Source organism: Podarcis vaucheri, assembly GCF_965113315.1.
Source record: "Podarcis vaucheri genome assembly, chromosome: 13".
NCBI lineage: Eukaryota > Metazoa > Chordata > Lepidosauria > Squamata > Lacertidae > Podarcis > Podarcis vaucheri.
Genome location: NC_138751.1, coordinates 38,601,926 through 38,629,403, shown reverse-complemented (window position 1 = coordinate 38,629,403; position 27,478 = coordinate 38,601,926). Strand labels below are relative to the sequence as shown.

Below are 27,478 nucleotides of genomic sequence, written 5' to 3'. Positions count from 1 at the left end.
AGGCATAGAAGGTGTTTAAACTTAATACAATGATGAGGGGTGCCATTTGTGCAGGGCCAGGACATCTTTCTACTTGAGTCAGAGCAGCAAATCCGCCCTCCCCATCTAGAACCCAAGTCTGGTTGTGTTATTTTGGCACCTGAGGCAGAAAGCCCTACAAGTGCTTCTCTTCCCCCCACACCCTGTGCAGTAAAAAGGCATTAATAATTAAATATAAGTTTGTTGCCCTATCATGACTCTCTGCCACCTGTGGCAGCTGCCTCACTCAGGCTTATGGTAGGGCCGGCCAGCCCTGTGTTGGTGTGTCTGCATTTTCTTTGAGCGTGATTACTGGCAAGCGAGGACAGAGCTAGTTTAGCTGTCATAGAAGCCTGGGGCACTAAATATGATTTAGTGTGGCGTCTCCTTGGCTGCTGATCCAAACCTCACAACAACCCTTGAGTCCTCCCAAGTCTCTCAGCCTAGCTCACGAGACCCTGCTCTGTTCTCAGAGACCCAGGTGTTCTGGAAGAAGCACCACTCCTTCTTTCTAGACAGCACAAGAGTTCTGGCTGGCAGGCCTCCCCACCATCTTGAAGGTGCCCTGCCCACCCCCTTCTCTGCCCCGGGCACTCTGCCTGCCCCTATGTCACCGCCATTCCAGTTATTTTTAGCTCTCCCCTCCTCTGATCAGTGTACTGCTGGGGATGGGGGCGGTGCTGGTTTTTTTGGCAAGGGGGCCAAGAGTCTGTACCGTCCTGGGCAACCTGATACCTCTAGGTCTGAGGAAAGTGTTTACAGGCAGAAACCTTGGACGCTGGCACTAGAAGGCAGGGGTGTTCTCAGAAAGGGGACATAGAGAAGGGCAGTGGGGAGGGGGATCTAGATTGCGGGTCTAACCCCTTTGCAGAGAGAAAACCAGAGGAAGCTTGAATGCAGTGGAGCAAGAGGGGAAGAGTAAGGGAGGTGGCACGTGGGTGTCAGTGGCAGGAGACTGGCATTACGAAAACAAGTTCATGCCAAGAAAGGAAAGAGATGGTGTGAAGTAGGGAAGGGGTAATAAGCAAATGAGAAAGAGAGAGAGAGAATCAAGCCAGAAGCGAGGTCAGATATGCTTGAAGTAAGGAGTGGATCAGTGAAAGGAAAGGAAAGGGAGCTAGAACAGCAGGAAAGTAAGAGAGAGAAGATGCCATCTGAGATTCAGATAACGGCGTGAGTGAACTGATATTGGGAAGTGTACAGAATAGCTGAACAGCCAGAAACCATTCTCTGGAGAGGGAGAGGGCATCAGGGTGAAGTCCAGCTCATGGCTCCTGACCTCATGCTAGGATCACTGTAGCTGCAAACCTGCCATGGAGAAGCTATTGCCACCAACAGCAGTGGACAATGAACCCATTGCCAACGGCGGGGGGTGTCGGCACAAGGACTGCTGTGAGCGGGTGGTGATAAATGTTTCGGGCCTACGCTTCGAGACCCAAATGAAGACCTTGCTCAGGTTCCCCGACACCCTACTAGGTGACCCGCAACGCCGCGTGCGATACTACGACCCACTGCGTGGTGAATACTTCTTTGACCGAAACCGGCCCTGCTTTGACTCCATCTTGTATTATTACCAGTCAGGAGGGCGGCTCCGACGACCAGCCAACATCCCCATTGATGTTTTCCTGGAGGAACTCAAATTCTACCAGCTAGGGGAGGAGGCACTCAGCAAATTCCGCGATGATGAGGGCTTCATTAAGGAAGAAGAGCAGCCCATGCCTGATAGGGAGTTTCTCAAGCAAGTGTGGCTGCTCTTTGAGCATCCAGAGAGTTCCCAGGCTGCTCGCATCATCGCAATAATATCAGTGATGGTCATCCTCATCTCTATTGTGATCTTCTGCCTGGAGACCCTTCCTGAGTTTCGAGATGAGAGGGACATGACGTTGCCGGTGAGTAACTAGTTCCACATTGATCTTTCTTCTCTGCACTTGCTTCCAACGTTTGTCTTCTCTTAGTGGCACTGCCATAACATTTTTAGTAGGTTCCAAATCAGGGTGAGGTCGAGAGGGTGGCAATATTGGGCATTTGCCAGGGCTCCAAGTCCAGCAGAGGGCCCACCACCCTAGCAATGCTACCTTTTCCAATTTGTTCAGAGTATCCAAGAAGGTCAGGTATCAGAGAGTTTTCTCCCAGTGGGACGGGCACTGAAGGTGCCATTCCTGAGTCCAACATCCTAGAGCCAGCGGCATTAAAAGGTATTCTTATTTCCTATCCCTCAAAATTGTCAGATTATAACTAAGCCTTCTCCAAAGTTTCCACATTTTATACAACTTTCATATGAGTCCTGCTTCACTACTGAGATTTGGAAATAATCATCTACCACCACTACCATCAAGATAGTAGTTCCACTAAAATATAAGGGTATTTTTTCACAGGCAGAAGAGAGGGAGAATCAATTGATGGCAAATATTGAATTTGACATATGAAAAATGTCAAATGTGACTTTCATTTTTTTTTAACCCTTCTTTTTATTTCCCATTCACCACATTACTTTCACCTGGAAACCTGAGATTTAGGATGTCTCCTTGTAAAGAGTGATAGGGCAAGTCTTCAGTTTATGAACCCCCAAGGCTCTATCTTGGCCCCAACATCACATAATATAATTCCCCAAATAAAATGTTTCTTACCTATAATTGCAGAAGCAATTTAGTAGGAGTCGCATATGACCAGCTGTGAATATTGGGGGCTGCTGTCTAGTATTGGAAGAAACAGGAGGCAATTCAAAAAACTACTGATGAGTCAAATAAGTGAATTTTTGGGGAAGAACTTCAGCATTCTCTTCTCCATCCCCTACTATCCCTCAGAGATATAGGTTCATATTAGAACCTCTCAGGGCCATCATTAAGATGAAAGTAGCAGAAAGGGATGCGGGTGGCGCTGTGGGTTAAACCACAGAGCCTAGGACTTGCCGATCTGAAGGTTGGCGGTTCGAATCCCCGTGATGGGGTGAGCTCCTGTTGCTCGGTCCCTGCTCCTGCCAACCTAGCAGTTCGAAAGCACGTCAAAGTGCAAGTAGATAAATAGGTACTGCTCTGGTGGGAAGGTAAACGGCGTTTCTGTGCGCTGCTCTGGTTCGCCATAAGCGGCTTAGTCATGCTAGCCACATGACTGTACGCCGGCTCCCTCGGCCTATAGAGCGAGATGAGCGCCGCAACCCCAGAGTCGGCCACGACTGGACCTAATGGTCAGGGGTCCCTTTACCTTTAGCAGAAATAGGGATAAATCACAAGCTGTAATATTATGGATTGGTAAGTATATCTCCTGTGAGGCTATGACATCCTGGAATTGTAGAACAATGTCTTAGCAACGAAATACATCCCACAACCCTGCATGCTATGCTTTCATATTATTAGCATTTTATCTTTATATTTTAGAGGCAATCTGAACACCTTTGAGAAGGGTAGTAAAGGTGGATTCATACAGCTTTGGCTGCCATCATCTAGCCACAAATACATGTAGAAAAAGATAGTGGGAAGGGTCCCATTCCAATACATATGGTGATTAATGTTGATAGGCCCACAGCCTCACCATACCTTGGGCCCTTCCGATGTCACACCTACACATGTGTCTCTATTGGGAACAATCCTGTAGCAGTGGGAGAAACATTTGCATGAATTCACACTTGGAGGTTTAATGTTATGAAAAGATGCCTTTTCTAGTCTACAGCCCCAAACTGCAAACCTTCAGAAGCCCCAGATCATGTTGCCATCTCCAGTGCCTACACCATCTGTGATATTTCTAACCCCCAGTCACTGCCGGGTGGTTATAATCAATCTTCTGATGCAGTGGAATGGACACACTGTTTTCACTCTTTACTAGACTATGTCCCGTTCATCTTCCATGACCACTGGATCTGCTTTGACCTTGGTGGAATGCACAGCAACAAATACATTGTACTGAATGTAACTCAGTACATATTGGCTGATTTAGATTTAGGTCCCATCTGCACTGTGCATTTGAAGCCTATTGCTTTAAATAGTCATGGCTTTCCCAAAAGAATCCTGGGAAGTGTCATTTGTTAAGAGTACTGATAATTGTTGGAAGATTCCCTATGCCCCTCAGAAAGCTTTAGTTCCCAGTATGGTTTAACAATCTATTTCTCCAAGGAACTCCGAGAATTGTAGCTCTGTAAAGGAAATAGGAGTCTCCTGACAATTCTCAGCACCCTTAGCAAATTACAGAACCCAGGATTTGGGGCTGGCGGGGACAAAGACGACCCATTGCTGTTTAAAGTCTATGATATTGCTTTACATTTATAGTGCAGGTGGGGCCTTAGACCTGGACATCAGGAATGCCAGTGTGAAACTGGTCAGAAAAATAGGATCCATGTGGTAGGATCTTTAAGTGGTTCTTAAGGAAACCTGCAAAAGTAAAGAACTGCAGTGGTGGATGAAAGCTGGGTGCTACAGGGCTTTGGAGTGAGTAATTCCGTAACAGTGGCTAGTAAGATCCCTGTGTGGTATGATTAGATCAGGGGACTTAGAAAGAACAGAGAGATTCCATCATCCTGGGAATAGGGAGGGACTATGTTGAGCCAAGGCTTATCTCTAAAACTTGTGTAGAATGCATTTCCCCCATCAGTGAGCAAGCATAACCTATGTGCTAGGGACTAAGAGATTCCAGGTTGGAAGATATGGCTTTCAAACAGAGCTCAGCAGTTTATGCTTTGAGATAGAGTGAAGCAGCCACCTCAGGCAAGTGATTTGGGGCTTCATGAAAGGGCATCATATAAATTATTATTTCATTATCTCTGTTGTATTTTTGCCACCCAGGAAGAGTGTGCTTCTAGGATTTTGTGCCTCAAATACCAATATACCTTCACTGGCTTTGGGCACTTCACCTTGAGCTGAAGAACACCAATTGCTGCTTTCCCCATCAGGCAGCAAAATATCTTAGCTTATTAGAAATAACCGCTGACTAGAGAGCTTGGCCGTAACATAATATTTTACACGGAAGTACCAGAGATAGCTGAGTCCTGTTTCTGATCTCTTTTTCCTCTCTCTCTTCTCTGGTCACATCCACATTCTTAAAGCACTTTAACAGTCACGGCACCCCCCAAATAATGACGGGAATAATTCACCATCACAGAGCTACAGTTCCCAGCTACAGTTCCCCTGGATATTTGGGGGGAAACCATGACTGTTAATGTGGCATAAGAGTACTTTAATTGTATGGTATGTATGTGATAAATTTATTTTCCCTCCCCTAAGACTGCATATCATGGAGTTCCCAATCCTGTATTTGTCCCTTTATCATTAATATGAAGATGGGAGATGTTTGCAAGCAAGTATGGTGGACAGGAAGTGGATGCTTAACTCTTCCTCTCCTTGTCAATTCTCCCTTACAGTCTCTTCACCTAGATGTTTCTACCTAGGCCCTCCCATCACCACTCCAGCACTGAGACCAAAAAATAAGTTCAAGTGTGCCTGTGTAATTTGTAGCTGTACAAAAGTTAAGTGATAGGGATGGGATGCAAGAGTCCTGATTTCCACTCTCTCTCAACCCATTTAACCTCCTTTCTAGAGAGCCATTTCAAACGTCTTAGACCTTCAGAAACATGCACTCAAAACTCTGCAGGAGTATTTGGCAGAGAGAAATCACAGCAGGAAATTAGTGGGCAGATAAAACTGGGAAGTTGTGGCAGGAAAACATTGGGCTGGGAAAGAGTTAAGTTTCCTTCCCCCCCCTATTACAGTATTTATCCAGGCAAAAATGTCCACTGTCAAAGTTGAGATGATTTGCTAAAGGTCGTCATAGTTACACACATTTGTGTCCCACAGTTAGTTTACTCTAAACCACTAGACACTTTCCAAGAGGGCTCTGGAGTTCTGGCTCCCAGCTGTCGTATTTCTCTGCAGGAATTGAAATAGGGTGTATGTGTGGTGGGTGTTTAACTTTGCAGGGGGATTAGACCTATTAGCCTTGATGAATGTGGTGGACTCAGCTGTATGGCAGCATGTGGGAGAGGGAGCCGTGACTATTTAGTTTGATTTAACTGAAGAAGGTTGACTTAGAGTTATCTGTATTTACATCACGGGTGTGGCATCTGTGGCCCTCCAGATGTTCTAAGACTACAACTCCCATCACCATTGACCATTGCCCATGCTTGCTTGGGGCTGATGGGAGTTAGAATCTGGCAGTATCTGGAGGGCCATAGGTTCCTCTTTCCTAACTTAGGCTCTTCTTGTTTTCTTGTTGGAACATTGCACAACACAGCAAATGAATTTCTCAAATGGAGTGTGCTCTTTTTCAGTCATGTGTCTGGTAGTTCTGGTCCTTCAATTGATCTCAGCAAATTCCTTCACGTGATCAGGCAGAAGATGACTTATTTCAAAACATAAGACTCTGTTCAGTGATGAAAACTAACACCGAACTGTCGTTGCTGTGGTTGGAAGCATTTATTGATTAATTTGCATAAGGATTTATACCTCAGCCTTCTAGTGTTCACACATCACTTGGGGCAGTTTACAACAATTAGTTGTACTGAAAGTTTAATTCCCAGTGAAATCTATGGGACTTTGTAACTAACTTGTCCCACTGATTTTAATGGGACCCAAGTACAGCTAACTGAGTCTGGATGCAACTGATAGTACCAAATGATTTCCCCCCCTTTTCAACTAAAAAATGACAACACAACAGCCATATGTAAGTTACCAGCTTAAAATGCAGCCAGGTTGTTCTTTTTCTCCGTGCAGATCAAATTTAGTTTGGGGTTCTTTTTTTTGGGGGGGGACATATCTATATGCTGTATTTCATAAGAAATGACAGGATAGATATGGATTGTGGCTGACATTGTGCACACCACTTCCCAAATAATTGGTGGGAGCACACTGGATACAGAGTAAATGGGAGCGTGTACACAGCCTGAATCTAATTTGTCCACCTCCATCCTCTTTATAACCACTGTGCATCGTTCCTAAAAACTTTCTGCTCATACCTTGCAAATCCCCATCCTCTCAGAGATAGCCTAGGCGCCCTAATTGGCTGTCCAGCAAGATTTCTCTGGCGCCTGCCTTCCTGCTGGTGTGACTGGCGTTAACCTGCTGCTGGCTCTGCAGCAGCGGCTGGCGGGGGGTGGGAGGGGGCATGAGCAGGTGGGCTGGATTAACACCCCTGGTGCTGTGTTCACTATCAAGGGATCCTGACAGCAGCAGGATGAGGGGAGGCAGCAGGAGATAATTGATGTGATGTTTCTAGCTTTAAAGGCCAAAAGGACCTGGCTTCTGAGGCCAAGAGGGGAATCCCTATGGGGCACACTGCCATGCAGAGCCCCCACTGCCCCTCCACATCATGGACTGCATCACACAGACACCCTCCCTTACCTGATACCTGTTTCGGTGCAAGCATGGAAGCATCTACATCACCAATAGAAACACCTGCATCCTAATGCTGCCTTCCAATAACATTTTGCAAAGAGAAGCCATGATCTTCTTTCAGAGCAACCAGTTCTCTTTGGGCCCTTTTTAAATTCTGGAACCTAAATTTGGGGAGTTTTACAATAAAGCTTGGTGTTTTGTACATTTTCCCTAACTCACTTGCAAGGAAGGAGTCGTCAAAATTGGCAGATGGGTGTAATGGGGCACTAACACTGCAATGCTATGCATGTCTACTCGGAAGCAAGGCCCGTTAAGTGCAATGGAACTTGCTCCCAGGTAATTGTGCTGTATAGGGTTGCAGCCTTTGTACGCAGTAAGCTCCACTGAACTTAGCAGGGCTTCCTTTTGAATATACTTGCATAGGATTGTACTGAAAGGGACCTTCTTCCTCATATTGCCCCCATGGTTCAACAGCCCCCAGCCTCCTCTGTCCCTAGAGCCTGTGGACAGTTAGTCTCTAGCTACACTTCTCCTTGTCATCTCCTTTTTCCCTGCTTCACGCCCCCTCCCTGCACCTTTCTCTCAGGCTCCAGTCTTCTCCATCTATACTTCTTTCAGGTCCCTCCTTCTCAGCAAACTTATTATTTTCTTTGCATGAAGGCCCATAGCTTAGTGGTAGTTTCACATCTGCTTTAGGTTGCAGGTTCAATCCCTAGCATCTCCACATAGGACTAGGGGGGAACCCTGTCTAAAATGCCAGAGAGCCATTGCCAGGCATCAAAAAACAATACTGAGCTAGATGGACCAATAGTCTGACTTCATATAAGGCAGTTTCCTATGTTCCTATGATCTCTTCTTTCATTCACCCTTCCTCTGTGCTTCCTATGTTTAGCTCCCCCACCTCTTGGTCTTTATTATTAAAAAATTATTTATTAAAAATTATTATTATTTATAATCTGTCTGATTAGCCAGCACCCCACCTCTGCTTTCTCCATCAGTCCTGAAGTGCCTAGTCAAACTGACTTTTCACATCCCTTGCAGAGCAGCTGCAATGTTTGAGAATATTCTGTTGCTGATACCAGCCCCCTCAGATGCTAAAATGCTGGTGGTCACCAGCTATATATGGTAGCTGAGCCAATCATTTGCAAATGACAAAAGTTTATTTAGCCATGGAGATGAGATACCTGGTGCATAATACAGCTCGGAAGGGTTTTTCTTCCCCTTCTGCCTGGATGAAAAGTTTTTACTACATAAGTGTTCTTGCTTTGAAGTGATTAATTGAGAACTGATTACAGTTAACAATTCCATATTTCAGTGAGGTGAGGTTTTGACTCTTTTTAATGGAAGTAAGCAGTCATTTCAATTACCCAGCACAAATTTTTGCTTTCTCTTCTGAGACAGCAGCTATGATTAAAACCTTTAAGCAAAATCCTGAACATCTCCACACCCATTTGTTTCTAGTCCTCATGGATTTCAAAGGAAAATCTAACCTAGAAATTAATGAATGTCTGGATAGGTGTTTGAGGCGTCTTGTGGAAGGACAAGCCACTTAACGTACCTCACAAGGTCATTGTAGGGAATAACTGAGGAGGGGGGTGAACCGTGTACTCTTTGGAGAAAAAGGTGGCATATAACTGCAATAAATAAGCTCTTTTGCTTACCTAGGGACGCGGGTGGCGCTATGGGTTAAACCACTGAGCTTAGGACATGCCGATCAGAAGGTCGGCGGTTCGAATCCCCGTGATGGGGTGAGCTGCCGTTGCTCGGTCCCTGCTCCTGCCAACCTAGCAGTTTGAAAGCACGTCAAAGTGCAAGTAGATAAATGGGTACCACTCCGGCGGGAAGGTAAACGGCGTTTCCGTGCACTGCTCTGGTTCTCCAGAAGCGGCTTATTCATGCTGGCCACATGTACACCAGCTCCCTTGGCCAATAAAGCAAGATGAGCGCCGCAACCCCAGAGTCGGTCATGACTGGACCTAATGGTCAGGGTTCCTTTACCTTTTTGCTTACCTGCTTAAGAAAACTGGAGGGGTCAGCCAGATGGAGATGTCGGTTGCCAACCTGGTATTCAGAGATCTCCACGTGGTCACAACTGGACCCGCGCCAGTTGCAGAATGTGCCTGGCACCAGGGGAATTTTGAACACTGGTGAGGAGAGAGCTCAACCCCAAGTCCTGGTTTGAATGACATGCAACGGCAAACCTTGCCATAGCTGAGTGCGGCATTAAAAAGGTCTAGGAAGACGCAAAGCAGCTAAGAGCTCCTCTCCAAGAGCCCACACAGTTGCACAGTCCCAGCAAGTGATAGTTTAACTTACCGTGTTGTATGATGAACCAGGCCATTGCTGAACTGGATGAACCAGTGGTCAGACTTGGTATAAGGCGGCTGGCTTCCTTTGTGTTCTATGTTTCCTTTTATTGACTATGACCTGCTTCACAACTGCAATAAGATCAAGTAAAAAACAAACAAACAAAAAAACCCATGATAAAACAGCATGTAAAGGTGCGAACTCAGCCAATGTATCCATCCCTTACACCTTATTCATATCCAAGAGGAATAACAGATATGCATTCTATTTTTTATCAGAAAAATATTTATTAAACAATCAACGTTAACTTACACCATACAATATATACACCACACATTGCAAAACTTACTACATACACCTACTTTACAGAAAATAAAAAAAATAAAGAGAAAGAAAAAAGATTATAATAAATAAAATAAAAGCAGATATGCATTCTAGTCTCCTATGTATGTTCACTTTCCCCTATCTTTCTCACTCCTTTTCTTTCCTCTGCTCCCCATCTTTCTTATATTGCTGTGTACTTTAACACAAATGTATTTGCACCATACATTAGTTTACCCCTTGGAGAGCTACAATTCCTGGCACCCTTAACAAATTACAGTTCTCAGGATTCTCTGTGGGGAGCAACATGCTTTAAACGCACAGTTTGGATGTGACTAAAGGCTATGTACACACTATAATACCTTTAAAGCACATCCATCCATAGCACATTCTTTCCATGAAAGAATTCTGGGCATGGCTGTTTGTTAAGAGTTGCTGGGAATTGTGACTCTGAGGGGTAACCTATGGTGCCCACAATTATTCAAGGCAAAGAATGTGCTTTGAACGTGGTTGTCATGCCTTGCATGTGTCAATAACACCAACCTCTTTCAAAGGTTTCAGTGACATTTTAAATGTGGGGTAAGCTGTAACTGAGTTGCATCGTGAGCAATCACGTGACCACTTACTTTACTACAGGATGAACTTCAGGTTGAACAGACACATTTCACAGATGGTAGATATCGCTCATGTAGCGCAATGCTATTGTGTCAACTTGGAAGTTAGCCCCACTCAGTTCTGTGGGGCTTAATTCTCCAGGTAAATGGGTTGCATCCAACTTTAGTCAATCTCAGAGCAGACCCATTTAAACTAATGGGCATGACTAAGTTAGTTTCAGGGACGCGGATGGCGCTGTAGTCTAAACCACTGAGCCTAAGGCTTGCTGATCAGGTCGGTGGTTCGAATTCCCACGACGGGGTGAGTTGCCGTTGTTCGGTCCCAGCTCCCTCTGGTGGGAAGGTAAACAGCATTTCCATGCACTGCACTGGTTTCGCCAGAAGCGGCTTAGTCATGCTGGCCACATGACCTGGAAAAACCGTCTGCAGACAAACGTCAGCTCCCTCGGCCAGTAAAGCGAGATGAGCGCTGCAATCCCAGAGTCGTTCACGACTGGACCTAACTGTCAGGGGTCCTTTACCTTTACCTTTTTAAGTTAGCTTCATTAATTTCACTGGACATATTCTGAGTAGGATACTTACTTGAATACAACCCACTGTGTATACAATACAGCACCTTATATGAACAGGATGGAAAGAATAGCTAAATTGAAGTAGTTTTGCACATGACACTAAAATCACTTTTGAGCCTTTTGTATTATTAGTCTACATATTGGGATGTTGTTGGGAGTATACCCATTAAACTTAATGGACATGTCTCTAACTTAGGACCATTACTTTCAATGGGTCTACTCTGTGTATAAACTTTGTTTGGTAGAAAGTGGAAGACAGACTTCTTTAAAAATGCACATTCTGCTTTGTGGAGGTGTAGAGAAAATACAAATGACAGATATGGCAAATGCAAAAAGAGAACCCCAGCTCAACAATTTAAGTATTACATGTGCAAACAATCAAGGGTTTTGGAGTCACATGCTGATCTTGGGCAATTTAAAGATCTGAATTTCAAGGAAATGAACAAACTGAGTGTTGAGAGATGCTCATCACACACATATATGCATCTGGTAACTCAGAGGGCCCTGTCCATCCCCTGACTTATGCAGGGAGGGGCTGGATCCTGGTGGTAGAGCACATGCTTTTCATGCAGGGTGTCTCACAACCCATCCTGGCATCCCCAGTTAAAGGATATCAAGTGCCAGACCTTGGAGAACCCCATGGAGGGGGTTTGGTAGAGCAGCTGTCTGAACTGGGGGGGGCTCAGGGTTGGGGTTCTTCTGGGTTTATGGACTGAACTGGGGGATAAAAAAACAGGCTTATACAGTGCCTGGTGTGGTGGAAAAAACAGAGCAGGGGTTTAGGTGAGTTGTGGGGGTTGAGAGTGCTTGTGTGATTGCTTGTAAGAACACATTGACCTGTTTGTATGTGGGTTTGGAAAATCAGAATACGACCACAGTCTCTTGGGAATTGAGCTGCAGGAAACCCAGACATTTACCCAGGTGAATAACTGGGGTTGATCCGGACTATGCTAGTCAAGCTTGAGTCTAGTGATGGGGAGCCTGTGGCCTGCCAGCTGTTGTTGGATTCCAACTCCCATCAGCATAGGGTTGATGGGAGTTGGAGTCCAGCAACATCAAGAGAGTTGCAGGTTGCCAGTGGCGTAGCGTGGGGGGTGCAGGGGGGCCCGGCCACACCGGGCGCAACATCCGGGGTTAGGGTTAGGGGGCGCAAATCCACGGGTTAGGGGGTGCAAATCCACGGGTTAGGGGGCGCAAATTACTTGCCTTGCCCCGGGTGCTGACAACCCACGCTACGCCACTGCAGGTTGCCCATCTCTGTTCCACTGAAATCAGTGGGGCATTGGACACAACAAGCTTCCCAATGTTTTCAATAAAACGAAAGTGCTACTAACTTAGTCTGGATCCAACCCAGTCTCTTTTAGAGTAGCCCTATCTCATAAGATCATTTTTACTTCGTATATATTTATTATGTTTCCACATACCCTTCCTCCAAGCAGTGGTGGACCTTGGGGTCTCAGATTTCAGCGATGCCAAAATTCAATGCCCCCACTCCTCTTGCCTTCCATTCCACATCAATGTTGTAGTGCCCCCAAGGCTCTGAACCCAGCACAACCAAACCGGTTGCTCCAAGGAGCTCAGGGCAGCATTTGTGGTTCTTTCCCCTCCTCAATTTTAGGTTCACAACAACATGAATAATAGATAAGACTGAATACAAGTAACTAGCTCATATTTATGCAAGCTGTTTAAAAAACGGAGTAGCAATTTATTACTGATTTAGTCACAGTGTAATACAGTATAGAAAAATGTATCAAATACAGGCCATTTGGAAAGGGGAAGAGGTTTAGAACAAATATAAAATTGTGATAAACTTTTAAAAACATCCGCAAGGCTTTTCCTATTATTGACAGGGGGAAAGTGTGTGAGAGTGCGATATCTTAAAGTGTGTAAAGTTCCAGAAGACTTCTGTTACTGTTTTATGTAGTATGGGATCAGCTATGCAAAATGTATCATAAGTAGCTTGAGCTGGGGACACAAGGTTTAAGTTATACTTAAAAAGTGGTGTTTCATAACTGCTTGAACCAAAGCCCTCTCCTGCAAATTTAATATAGGGCTCTCTGTGTGCCCATTGTGGGACTCCTCCTGAAGGGGCACACAGAGTCTGGAGGTGGCTGTTTTCCTTGCACAAGACACAGTTAACCCTTATACAGGTCACTCACAAGATATTCCTTTCACAGTCTTAAGCCCAGCACCCCCCATCCCCTCGGAAACTGAGAAGCTGACATATCTGTGGCGTTTGTTGTCTTATTTTGGTCACCACCACTGTCTAGAAAGCCATCAACACCACAGGCTAATTACTTGGAACTATATTCAGCAGAGCCGTTTTATGTAATGCCCTGATGGCAGCTGGCGGGGGTTAAACTAAGGCACAGTTATTGCTGCGCCAAGCTAGTTCCCTTGAGTAGGAGTTTCCCACACCCCTAATATACACATATATACACATAGCTAACTGAAGAGCAATGTATATTTAGTTGTTAAGGTGAACCTGAGCAGGACCAAAACAGTTGTTCTGAGCCACTCAAACGAAAATAAGGGCATAGTAAATTTAGCAAGCTCATACCTAAAACCAGTGCAATTACCGTAACATTTACTGGTGTGTGATTAACATTTAAAAGCATCCCTAAAACTCAAATGTTGAGGTTGGGGATCTGGAATTGAAAATTCTGCTCAATTTGATTTTTGTTTCAGTTCTATGGCTATGTACACACCATACATTGAAAGCACATGACCCACCAATAAATCTTGGGAACTGTAGTTTATCCCCTCACAGAACTACTAATTTTAATGGATCATATGTATAGTTTTAATTCTATTAATGTTTAATTCTTTTTAATGATGGTTTCCCCCCCCCCCATGTTTTAGCTGTTTCTACTTTATCTGTAGGTTGCCTTGAGTCCCAGTCAAGAGAAAAGGTGGGATGTAAATATAATAATAATAATAATAATAATTCCAACCACCCTTAACAAACTACAGTTCCTAGGATTCTTGGGTGGAAGTAATGTGCTTTCAGTGTGTTTTCTGTGTACAGTGTGTACATTCCTCTGTTGCATTCCTTGCTTCTCTGATTTTGTGCCATGATGAGGCTTGTGCCAGTGGCCTCAGTTTGGATTGCAGTTTGGTTAATTGTTTATTGAACATTCATCCTGATTTGTTTGCAGTGAGATTAGAGAAAGTTGGCTATTTATTGAGCATTCATTCTGATTTGTTTATAGGGAAGTTAGATGATACTGTGTCAAAGCCACTGTTGCCCCACAATTTCTAGTGCATTCCCCCATTACTGCCCTTATCACAAAAAGTCCAATCTCTTGAGGAAACAGGTTTGCTGCACAAGACTTCCCAATCAACTATAATTTCGCAACCTGAATTTACCTGAATGTGATTGAATACTACCTGAAAATGGTGACAATCTGGAAGTTTCCTTAGTTTATTTCCCCTCTTTTCTCGTGAGGCCATGATGACCTCTGAAATGTGAAGAACCTCCATATGTTTGAGGCTAAAGTTGCTTCCTAGATGACCTGTTTAATCAAGCCTTCATCCTGATTTGTTTGCAGAAAGTTTGTGTTAGGAGATGACGTGATGTCAGCTATTTATTGAGCATTCATTCAGTTTTGTCTGTGGAGAGGTTAGGCAACATTGCAACAAGCAAATGTTATCCCACTTTCTCCAGTACATTTCCTTATCACTTTTCTTCTTGCAAAAAGCCTGATTTGGGGGGAAGAGGAAGGGGTTTTGCTGTGCAAGAGCTGCAATTCAACTTTAATCGCTGAATCTGAATGTGCTGAAATGCGATTGAATCTCATCCCAAAATGCTGACAGTCTGGAAGCGCCTTTAGTTTCACCCTTCTCTCACCCTGGCTGAAGTACCCTTTTTCCAGATCTGGAAGGAGCTTTGTGAATTACCCTTTTCATGTTGTAACTATTGATTTAAACCGTCAAGAGCCTAGGAAGACAATATTTAATGTCTTAAGTACTCTGAGGCCAGTTCGAGGACGCCCTTAGCATTCAATACTCAACAGACTTTTCTCTGTCACATAATAAGCTCTGCAAAATCCCTATCCCTAGTTCCCAGAGGAGTTTTCAACTGTTTTCATTAGTTTGCTTTTTAAGGTGAAGGATCAATATTATATGGCTGTTTAAAATAAATGTTTTTTAAGTGCAGGCAGCACACCTCAGGCATGAAGGGAACCAGCATTCAGCTTGCTGGTGTGATTATAGGGCAAACTAGACCAGCCCTACAATTCAGAAAGGGTGAGGCAGCCCACCTATGGCACCATTTAAATGACATCAAATTGCTGCATGCACACCATACCTTTCAAGTACATCACTTCCCCCCTCCCATGAATTCAGCACACCACAAAAGCTGTAAAATTAATGTGTGTGATGCACCTCTGTTGATCCTAACCTCCGAGAGCATCTGTAGGAAAGGAGGCGGTCATTTAGATATTTGGGAGCTAAGTCACCCAGAGTGAGCACCTTAAATCAGGCCCAGAAATACTGTACACAATTTCTGCACTCTGGTTAGTATAGAAATATGTGCATTGCACTCAAGGAGAGGCTAAATACAGTGGAACTCCCCTGGTGGAGTAACAAGCTACGCATCTGCAGTTTGAATCACTGGAAATCAGTAGGATCAATATGTCTGCGTAATCTCATAATGGCAACAGGATTTGATCCTCTACATGTGGCCTAACACAGATTATTTGTTTTATTTAAGCCTAAAGCCTGTGCCTTCTAAAGAGTCAGAATGGATAATAAAATTGCAGAACAAAGGCAACTTCAGTCCTGTTTCCTCCAGGGCAAATGTGGGTAGGATGCTTGTGTCACTTAATTAATTTCCTGTTGGACCAAAAATGGTGAGAATTGGGACAGTACCAGGCTATCGCCAAGCCTCCCAAGTATTAGCTGCATATACCCCCTGCCCTCCAACACACTGGTGCCTCCTTCCCAAAGCCCAGGAACCTCATGCGCATGATGTCAGAATGTTGGGACATCACATGTGCAACATTACCCTGCTCATCGCCCTCGCAAACTGGTACCTCTGGCCCTAACTGTTCCCCTAAAAAAAATTTCACCGCATGCCACTGATTAAGCTGTAACTGGGCTTTCTCTCTCCACCTTTAGGATTTCCTCCAAAAGGTTTTTTGTACTTTTGCAAACTGCTGAGATGCCCTAAACTGGTTGATGTCTCCCTCTTGCATGGAGGTGGTGCTGTTTTGGATGGATAAGGATCTAGCTTGGAGAATATTTTCGCTATTAGTATGTAGGATGTGTTATGGGTTTTAGAGAGTGGTCTCTAAAGGCAAATGATGCAGTTCCCTCTGTAGACCAGAGTGAAGTGAATCTGAGGCCTCCCAATAGCTGGATTAGAGATTGCTTGACAGCTGAACTGATTCCACTCTGAGCTGTCCGGAGAACAGTAGGCACTAAGGAACTGACACAGGTTGCGTGGAAAATGCAGGAATTCTCTGGAGACTGTCAGGGTTCTCTCCGCCACAAATGTAAAGAAGCCTTGCTTGCATCTAAGCCAGTGTAAAGCAACTAAGTTCTATTCAGGGGAGGCCAATTGAAATGAATGGACGCATGGCAGTCATGTTCATTAAAACATGCTCTGCGTATGCCTGACATTGAATGCAGCTCTTAAGTATGCTCTCTACACATGGGCATCAGACAGACTGACCTAGTCCAGGGGCTATTCTGAGTCCGAACAGATCTGAGACAGAATTCCCGTTAACCCACTACACACCTCACTTGCTTGCAAAGCAAACAAGTCCTTCTTACATAGTGAACAGGAGTCAAAATTAGCGAGCCAGGAAATTAGAGCTGACCAGAGGACAGAGCTGGGAGGGGTGTTTGACCTTGACATTCGGCTTTTCTCCAGACTTTAGAAACAGCTTTGATTCTCCCTGAGAATATATAGGCTAAGCTGGTGTGTGTCCCTGCTCCCAATGGGCAATATATACATTTTGATATGACCCTTCTCTCCCTACCCCACTGTGGATCCATGTGGTTTCCCCAAAGAATCCCCCAAAGTAGATTACTTGCTCCCACAAAGGATCATGGGAACTGTAATTTACCCCTCACAGTGCTGCAATTCCCAGCAATCTAAATAAGCTACAGCTCCCAGGTTTCTTTGAGAGAAGCCATGTGCTTGAAATGTATAGTGTGTACGCAGCCCAAGTCACAGAATCATAGAGTTTCAGAAGGGGTCTAAATCATAAAGTTTTATATGGGACCATCTAGGCCATCAACACTAGTCCCATGCTCAGTTCAGGATTTACATTGTAAGATGCAGCTATTTATCTTCTGCTTAAATGCCTCCAGTAAAGCAGATCTCACCATTTCCAGAGGCAGTTTGTCCCACTGTCAAACAGCTCTTACCATGAGGAATGTTCTACTAATGCTTAGCCAAAATCTGCTTCTTTGCAGTTTCCACAAGTTTGTTCCCATCTGCTGTCTGACAGCTCTTCAGATATTTGAAGACAGTTACCCTGTGGCTACATACAGACTATATCTTTAAAACACATTCAAAGTACATTCATGCCCCCCCCTGGAATTCTGGGTACTGTAGTTTGCGCTTCACAGAATTACAATTCCCAGCAACTCTTAACAAACTGTTGGGGTGGGTGTTCTGAACGTGTTTTAAAGGAATAGTGACACAGCCAGAATTTTCTCTTCACTGAGCTAAACGTACCCAGAACTTTCATCTGTTCTTCACAGGTTCCCTCAAATTGCTTTGATTCCCTCAAATTGCTTGTTTCCAGTGAGGATGGGAAATGGCCAGCTGTGGAAACAGAACAGGAGACCTAAGTTGCTTAACAGAACTCACTTGCCAACTTATAAAGGATAAAAATAAATAGCTCTTCCATCTTTCTCATTTTCTTGTATATGCATATCAGGAAAGGAATGTACCCTTTCTGGATACTGCATTGCTTTTCAATTCCAAAGCATTAGAAACAAAATACCATCCATTCAGAACAAAATGTGCTGTCCATTCAACTTAATTCAATTGAAGCATTCAGGGTGAACACTAATAAAATAATATTTAACACCAGTATACAACTTGTAAGTGTTCAAAGTGCTTCCTGTGCGTGTCTAGCTACAATTCTTACAACAACCCTTTAAGCCAGGCATGCTAGTGTTATTGTCTTCCACATTGCAGATGCAGAGAGAGGGGGTTGTAACGGCTGAGAATATGGCTTGCCTAGGGGTTCGTGTCAGTAGCAAGATTCCAACCAGGGACCTGCAGTTAGAATGAATCTGCCCATTCTGGCTTCCCATTTTCCTATCTTCCACATTTGTCTGATATTCACATTTTTGTATTAAATTTTGCCTGATGTACACCTTTAAGCAAACATTCTTGTATTTCTTTTCACTAACATATGCACACTATTTGGTTGAAGAAGTGCAGTGCAAAATTCAAAGAAGTGCAAATTTCGAAAGCTAGCTGTGTTTTGGTTTGCATATGAGAAGGTGTCAGTTAAACAAAAGGTTTGCATTAAAATCTGAACAGAATTCCCCTTCCCCTTCCCTCCTTCCTGATTCACAGCCAAGTCTCTTAGCTACCATACTCTGCCTTCTCTCCATGTATGAATGAGCACCTCACAGTGATGGCCAAGAATCAATGCCTGTAACCCACCAATCTCTGTATCATGCCCACCTCTGTTCCTGGCTTCCCCGTTATTCTGAACAACCAAGAAGAGGTCATCTGCAGGATGGAGTGCGTAGGATGTCATGGAGTACAATGTGAAAGCACAGTCTGAGCTGCTCTCTGTGGTGCAAAAATTGTGTAACAGTGGTGTCATGTACAGAACAGGAATTATATGGGGGGAAGTTGAGGAAGTCTTTTGGGAAAAGTGAGAACTTCTCAGTTGCTGCATACACACCATTAATTTAAACCACACACATTCCAAGAGCCCTGGGAACTGTAGTTGGATAAGGGTGCTGTGAATTGCAGCTATGTGAGGGAAGCTACAGTTTCCAGGATTCTTTTGGGGTGGGGTCATGAGCTATAAATATATTATGTGTACTTAGCCAGTGTTGATATGGTGGATTATGAAGCATTCAGTGGAATGTAGTTTCTAAACTAGGAAAAGAAGACAGGATAGCAGGGAGCTATTAAATCTGCTGAGCAAAGGATTTTGGTTTTTTAGTGCTCTAGACCTAGCTCCACATTTTTCATTCCTCCTGCTTTTGTTCCTTTCCGCTTTCCCTATTTTTATAGGTCAAAGACGCTCTTTTTTGCTGCCGCCGCCCAAAGTCAGCTTGCGCCTGTTGCTTTCCTCCTCCTGCTGAAGTAGCTTTGGATGGTTTCCAAGTAAAATAATAATGAACAACAATAGTAGATTTCTTACCTTGCCATCATGCGATCCAAGAGTAATTTCAAAAATACAATTTAACACATTTAAAATGGATTTCGATGAAGATAACGGAGTAGGGCCTAAAATATTGTAACACCTTGTGCCAATGAAGGCTAGTAGTAGTAGTAAGTATTGTTACACGCCACCCTCAATCTCTGAGCAGTTTGAGATTCCAGGGAGTTTCAAGCACACTTACAAGGGTCTCTATTTCCTTTTGGACAATGAGGCACAGCAGAGACTGTGGTGTCTTTATGTTGTATGTTTCATTTACCCATCTATACAACCTGAACCTGCCATAGAGCATCAGAGCATCAGCATTCCATGCAAGTCCTGCTTCTCCCCTAGCCACAGCAGGTTCATTGCTCTGTGCCCTGCAGCTTCCCTTGCTTCCAAAATCACATCCCATCCTACTCTCCTCCCTAACCTAAGCACTGGCCTCTTTTAACAGAGGCCCCACTTCCTTTGATCTTCTTGTGTGAACGACCCATTACCCCAGACTATCATCTCAAGGGTTATTACTTTCTAACACTTTTAAAATTAAGGGATTGGCGAGTTGTCTAATACACAGTTTAGGAAGTTCATTAGTCTTGCACATATGCTAATTAAAGGATTGGAAGCTTGTGGTATACATGGATCTATCCTAAAGACACATGAGCCTGGCTATTTCCCAGTTTTAGTACTCCAAGCCTTAATTAAACTCTAGCACACGGGTAAGCAAACTAAGGCCAGGGGCCGGATCTGGCCCAATCGTCTTCTAAATCTGGCCCGTGGACTGTCCGGGAATCAGTGTGTTTTTACATGAGAAGAATGTGTGCTTTTATTTAAAATGCATCTCTGGGTTATTTGTGGGTCATACAAATTCGTTCATCCCCCCCCAAAAAAAATATAGTCCGACCCCCCACAAGGTCTGAGGGACAGTGGACCAGCCCCCTGCTGAAAAAGTTTGCTGACCCCCTGTACTAGCACCTACAAATCTATGACAATATATATCTCGGCAGAGGGCTTTCTCGGTAGTGGCGCCTGCGCTGTGGAACGCCCTCCCATCAGATGTCAAGGAAATAAACCACTATCTGACTTTTAGAAGGCATCTGAAGGCAATTCTGTTTAGGGAAGTTTTTTATGTTTGATGTTTTATTGTGTTTTTAATATTCTGTTGGGAGCTGCCAAAAATGGCTGGGGAAACCCAGCTAGATGGGCGGGGTATAAATATTGTTGTTGTTGTTGTTGTTGTTGTTGTTGTTGTTGTTGTTGTTGTTGTTGTTATTTGAGTACATGGGCATAGCCAGGGGGTGGACTCTGCCCCCCCAATCAAGTAAATCAATAAAAAAACTAACTGAGGTTCTGCACCGCTAACATAAATCCTGGCTATACCCATGTTCAGGTGTCAAAAAGCAAGGTAAAGAGGTGTGTCTTCAGCAGATGATGGAAAGTATACAAGGAAGGTGGCAGATGCACCTCTGTGGAGAGGGAATTCCACACCTTGGGGGCTATGAAAGAGTGCTCCCTCTTGGGCCACCAACCCCTGAACTTCTGAGGGTGGTGAAACTACCAAATAGGCCCCTCTGTTGATCTTAACACCCAATAGTGCTGGAAGAAGGGGACTTCCAGATATTTGGGGTCTAAGCCATTTAGGGCTTTCAAGTAGCAGGAGATCACCTATAATACTTATGTGGAAGGATTTGCCTGGCACTAGCAAGATAGACCGTAGTGCAGCAGCTGTGGCACAACTGTGAATGCTTGTAGGCTGGCTCTGTGAACATGCTGCTGCCTCCCAGACAGCACAGCCTGTCAGGCAGAGTAGGCAATGTGGTGCTTTAGCCTGCAACTCCTATCATCCCTCACCATTGACCATGCTGGTTGGGGTTGATAGGTGTTGCAGTCCACCACTTTTGGAGAGCAGAATGTTGGCTACACCTGCTGTAGTGTAAGATACAGCTTCCTTGGCACTCCCATCAGCATCCTTCAGTAGTACCAAGAACAGATGCCCCATCTGCCTGAGTGGAGGACCGGCCACGGCCCTTGTATGGAACTAGTGTGAATGCTATGGTAGTGATGTGAATTGTGTGTTTTAGCTGTGATTGCGTTAATGGGAAATGTGAAGAAGGCAGGAAGGCTTTGTTTCCATTTTCTGTGTTGAAGGAGGCGATGCAGTGGTCTTTGGGGAAAGGTTGGCAGAATGGCACAAAATATATCCAGGGATGCAAGTCCTTGCATCTTACTTTGAAGAAGTGGACTAAACACTTTCCCTTGACCCTAATGCTTTGTACTATACAGATATGTTTTGTTATAATTCTGCTGAAACAGAGTAAGAATTTCAAACAAAACCAAAATCAGAAAAAAACCATATGAGCAGTGTAGCTTGGTAATAAGCATCATATTTGAGTCCAGCATGACAGCCAGATTTCTCGCTGTGCTGCAGATAGAGAGTTTTGTGAACTCTTTCAGGTTTAACAAGCCATATTAACACAACCATGCCTTAACATTTCTCTCTTTCTTCCACCCCTTCCTGCTTTCCACAGATGGTTCATCACCGTTTGAACAGCAGCATAGTACATCACTTGCCACCCCAAAAGTCCCATGCTGAAGACCCTTTCTTCATCGTTGAGACCATTTGCATCTGCTGGTTCTCCTTTGAGCTCCTCGTGCGGTTCGTCGCCTGTCCCAGTAAGCCCGCCTTCTTCAAGAACGTCATGAACATGATTGATTTTGTGGCCATCATCCCTTACTTTGTAGCCCTCGGCACAGAGTTTGCCCGCCAGCGGGGCGTGGGCCAGCCTGCCATGTCCTTGGCAATCCTCAGGGTCATCCGGTTGGTGAGGGTCTTCAGGATCTTCAAGCTCTCCAGGCACTCCAAAGGCTTGCAGATCCTAGGACAGACACTCAAGGCCAGCATGAGGGAGCTTGGCTTGCTCATCTTCTTCCTCTTCATCGGAGTCATCCTGTTCTCCAGCTCTGTCTACTTCGCCGAAGCTGACCACGAAGGCACAAGCTTCACCAGCATCCCTGCTGCCTTCTGGTGGGCTGTGGTCAGCATGACAACCGTGGGGTACGGCGACATGTACCCTGAGACTGTAGGTGGCAAAATTGTAGGCTCCCTGTGTGCCATCGCTGGAGTGCTCACCATCTCCCTCCCAGTGCCTGTCATTGTCTCCAACTTCAGCTATTTCTACCACCGTGAGACAGAGTGCGAGGAGACAGGGCAGTACATTCACATTACCACCTGCCCATACACCCCGCCGCCCTCCCCTGCCCCTGCCGCTATCCGGGAGAGGGCCCACCTCAAGGAGAAGCATCACCATGGGGATACCCCCCATGCTGTGCCCAATTCGGAACTGCTAGACGGCGTGGGGCCTATGGGCAACTCGGAAAACCCCAGCAAACGTCTCGTAACCCAAGTGTGACCCACCTTACCTATCCAAGTGACCGATCCCCACACCCCAACCTGACTTAGCCCTGCACCTCATTGTCTTAACTGGAAGGCTCTGCAAAAGCAAAACCCAAAATACCAATTAGCCCAAACGCTGGTCTCTGGTTTGGCTTTCGAACCAAAAGAAAGTACATTGGGTACAGAGAGAACCTTTCGCATCACTTTTAGAGAGGAGACTGGAGGAGAAAGACAGCTGTGATTAAATTTGGGATGGGGCAAGTCACAGTGGGTTGCCGGCGGAGCACATGGCAGGACACAAAATAAGGGGGCATCACATGAACTCGGTCGCAAGGAGACAGTTAGACAAACAGACACACCCTTTTGCTCTGCTCCTTGCTTGTTTGGCTGAGGGCTCAGTCCATCCAGGAAGAAACAGTCCCTCCTACCCTCCTCTGCTCCTTTTTACTCCCCTCTCCCTCTGCCTTGTCACACGCCGCTACCCTTCTGTGAGTCAAAGAGGCCCTGGCATGAAGATGCCTCCATGAAATCACAGCAATGCGTTCTTGGGTTACATCTGTTGGAGCGCACAGTGGAACATACCCAGAGCGACCCGGTCCCAAATAGCAAGAGCGGGGGATAAATAAGGGAACACCATCAGCCACCCGCTTCTGAATCAGGGCATCATAGGGAACACTGTTAGCGCATTGAGGTGGGGGGACTGTAAATACATCTCCAGGATACAACTGGCAGAAGCAAAGGAGTTGTCAGCATCCATCTGTCAGTCTTTATAGGATCCCCTTTCATTAGGTGGCTATATTTCATTTTGCTGACAATCCACAGTGAAAGGGATAGGGGCAGACACATTTTAATTCTTAGGCTACAACAAAGGTGTAATGCTTACATAACTTTTGTTGTGAGCATAGCTCACTGGTAGAGCATCTGCATTGCATGCAGATCCTATGACAGCTCTCCCTTTTCTTCCAAGACTCAGCCCCAAACCATTCTTCCATTCATCGCAAGGCGGTAAATGCCAAGCCTGTCCTCTTCTTCTGCTTCGGTGTCCCTCCCAAGAGGGCAGTTGAGTGCAGCACAGCCAAACCTTTTGCCCCATCTCTAGGACTGACTCCCTACTGATCATTAGGCAGGGCAGGGCAGCCTAGATCATGCTTCAGATTTTGGTGATACCCATGAAGGGGCAGCAGCTGATCAGTTACCGAGTTCAGGGGTGGCCCGCTAGATGCTACCTCCCATCAGCCCCAGCTAGAACAGTCAATGGGCCAGGGAGAACCACAGGGCAGCCACCTCGATTGAGATAGCATTAAATGTTTACCACCATGGAAAGGGGGAGAGCGAAGAATACTGCTTGAACATTCTGCTTCTGGCACCAGAATGTCTTAAGCTTAGAATTCTGCCTCCTACTGAGTCAAACCATTGGTTCATCTAGTTCAGTACTATCTGCCCTGACTGGCAGTGTCTCTCCCAGGAAACCTTACATAACTAGCAGGTAGAAATAGCAGGTAGAAATCTCCCCAGCCTTACTTTGAGACACCAGGGGTTGAAACTGGGACCTTCTGCATTCAAAGCAGATGCTCTACCACTGAGCTACAGCCTTCCCACCTGCATAACTCGAAAGGGGATTGCCTTATTGCTCCCTCTGAGTTGACCCTTCTTCTCAGCCCAGTCACAAATCTCTGGCATCCTTGGGCAAAAAAATCACCTTCCGTTCAGTCATTTTCAAATCCACTCAAGCCACAGCACGGCCCTCTTCCACCCCAGTCTGGCTAGCTACAAAACACTTAGCCACATGAGCTCAGTTTGGTCTTCTGCCAGCTGAAGAGCACCCATCACTCCTTCCAGGGAATCTGTGCTCTGATAAGTGATGTCTCTTTCAAAGTCAACCCCTATGATCGAGCCTGAGATATTTGCGCAGGAGGGGACAAGTGAAGCATTTCTCAAAAGTCTTAACCCAGCAAGTATCCAGCAAACGATCCCTACTCTCCCAGCCACCTTTCTTGTCTTAATATGCATTGTTTCCTGCTCCATTGGTCTTACAGGCTGGGTAGAGCGAGACCTAAGGGGAAGTTTACATTCATTCATCCACAGTGACATTTTCGCCCTGTCTGGCTGCAGAGAGAATGTGGAGCAGAAATGCTTTACAAATGAAGAAGAAGAAATCCATAGCTACTTGGGCTTCATTGGGATGTGCGTAAGACTTATGCCATAAGAGAATAAAAGCTACTGTGTGAGTAATGTGTGTGAGTAAGCTGAAGGTGTCTGGGTAGAAATGAAGAGCAGTGCAATTACCTAAGAAAAGGGTGATTGTGGTACCTATAAATAAAAGGGTAGCTACAGTTATGCTAATACTGCCTCCCTACCCCCACTTCTTCAATCAGATTTTGGTTTGCAAGGTAACTAAGTTATGTCAGAGTGTTAACTTACATTGCAAACCACAGTGGATGAAGAATGTAATTGGTGTGCAGGGACAAGACAGGACCCTGTGATCATTGAGGTGCTGTTCCATCTATGCAAGTATGGCTCCAGCAGAGCTCCGCTGGGTAAGATCAAAAGCCCATCTAATCCAGCATCGTATTTCCCACAATGGCCCACTAGATAACTCTGGGAAGCCTACAAGCAGTTGTAATCCTAGCAGTGGCACACGGCCACGGTCTTCAGCAGCACACTGCCTCACTTGATGCTGCAAGCAGCCATTGTGACCAGCAGCCACGGACAGAATTGCCCTCTACGAATAACTTAGGCCCATTTACTTCTGGGTAATACTTAGTAGCGCACCATCCACTTTTATCTGGGGCAATGTGGATTAATGTCACAAATTGCATACTGCACAAAGTTACTGCTTCCTCTTTGCCTATGGTCAAATCTCCTGCCAAATGTTTTCAGTGGCGTGCCCTGGGTTCCAGTTTTATGAAAAAGGGAGAGAGAGAAATTATTTCCACATTCTCCAAACTGTGCGTGTGCACTTATTACAACGAAACTAGATGTCAGGATATGTACACATTAGCAGCTTGAAATGCAGTGATGTCACCCCTTCCCATTTGTGTTTCAAGTCTCTTTTTTTTTACATTGCTTTACACATCAGAGAGAGGAAGAGGGATGTTTCTCACCCAGAGCACATTATCTGATTTGATCTCCAGTTCGCTGAAGCTGATATCTGTGCATGTGCTGACATCTGCACAGGCATGATAGCTGGTCTCCAAAGTATACAACCTCACCTTTGCTGCAGCTTCTGTTTTCTAATTGGATGGAGGCTGGTTTTATAGAATTGTAGAACTGTGGAGTTGTAAGCGGGTCCAAAGGGTCATCTAGTCCAACCCCCTGCGATACAGGAATCACAGCTAAAGAATCCCTGACAGATGGTCATCCAATCTCTATTTAAAAACCTCCAGTGAAGTCCTCCACCTTCCAAGGTAGTCTGTTCCACTGTCAAACAGCTCTTATCATCAGGGAAAGCACATCACAGAGGACCGTTTTTCAAGAATGCAGGCTACATATGCATTGCAGTCCTGTGTACTGAGCCTCAAGAACCATTGGTGGGAGCACATTGGAACTGGAGTGAAAGGAGTAAACTCCCATTTATTTTGCACCCAGCGTGCTCCCACTGCTGGTTTGGGAAGCGGTGTACTGTACAACATTAGCAACAATCCTTATCTATCCCATAATTCCTTATGAAATACTGTGTTTTGATGCTTCCCCCCCAAAAAAAAACCGCAGCTTCAATCTGAATTGAGAAAAGAAAGCTGCATTTTAAGCCAGTGTACACAGCTAAGAAGAAAAAAAGGTGACTCTTATTTAGGTTGTCCCCTTCTTTTCTGATTGCTGCTCTGTGCCTTTAACAGAGGAGGAACTTCATAGCTGCACACTAGGCAAACCTTCGATCTCATAGTGGCTGCATTGTAGCTGTTTAACAACCAGGACCACAAATATAGGTGGCAACCATCTCTGTAACAGCTGTGACCTCGCATGTATGCTGCATTTTTCAAACATCCGAGTAGCATGTAATTTCTCTGTGTAATCCAGTAACCACAGTGTGATTTGTGTACAGAATAGCTGCACTGTCGTTGCTAACCAAACTTGCGCTGGCTGTGTCGCTGTTGATATTCAATTACCTTGCAATTATTACTCTGCTGTTGTGGACACACAAGTCACTGTTTAAAGAACAGATACAATTCAGTAGTCTAGAAGCAGGAGCTTGTTATTGTGTGGATCCAGACAGCTGGAACCCACGTGGAAACTGTTGCATAAGTTTATCATATAGAAAAGTGGTCATCTGTTGCCCTCAGACACATGCTTTCCCATACACCTTTTCCTTGCCTGTGCAGAAGATAGACTTGCTTTCCCCTTAAGTGCTAGTTTTCTATGTGCAGATTACAACCCCGTCTTAGGGGAATGTTCAGAGAGGCTGCTCTTCTCTTGCAATCTTGTCCAGGAAAGGCTACCATGTGATTCCGCTGCATGAGTAGCTCAGTCCTAAGTCTTCCATTACCATTGCAGAACTGCAATTATGGTGAATTTTATAAATGCCTTATGTGTACCTGCACAAAAACGGCATTAGAGAAGGGCGCTGTCATGTTAAAAGTAAAAATGACAT

General features: G+C 45.0%; 2 protein-coding genes across 2 annotated transcripts in view; one reads left to right on the top strand and one right to left on the bottom strand.

Moving 5' to 3' along the window:
* SNRNP70 (small nuclear ribonucleoprotein U1 subunit 70) overlaps positions 1-27,478 on the bottom strand; it is a 116,507-nt gene that overhangs the window by 18,381 nt on the left and 70,648 nt on the right. The window lies entirely within an intron of this gene.
* Positions 736-25,233, top strand: KCNA7 (potassium voltage-gated channel subfamily A member 7). The gene is made up of 2 exons (XM_082194420.1): positions 736-1,907; positions 22,025-25,233. Exons 1-2 carry the CDS (start codon positions 1,332-1,334, stop codon positions 22,904-22,906), a joined length of 1,458 nt encoding a protein of 485 aa, XP_082050546.1. The 5' UTR covers positions 736-1,331; the 3' UTR covers positions 22,907-25,233.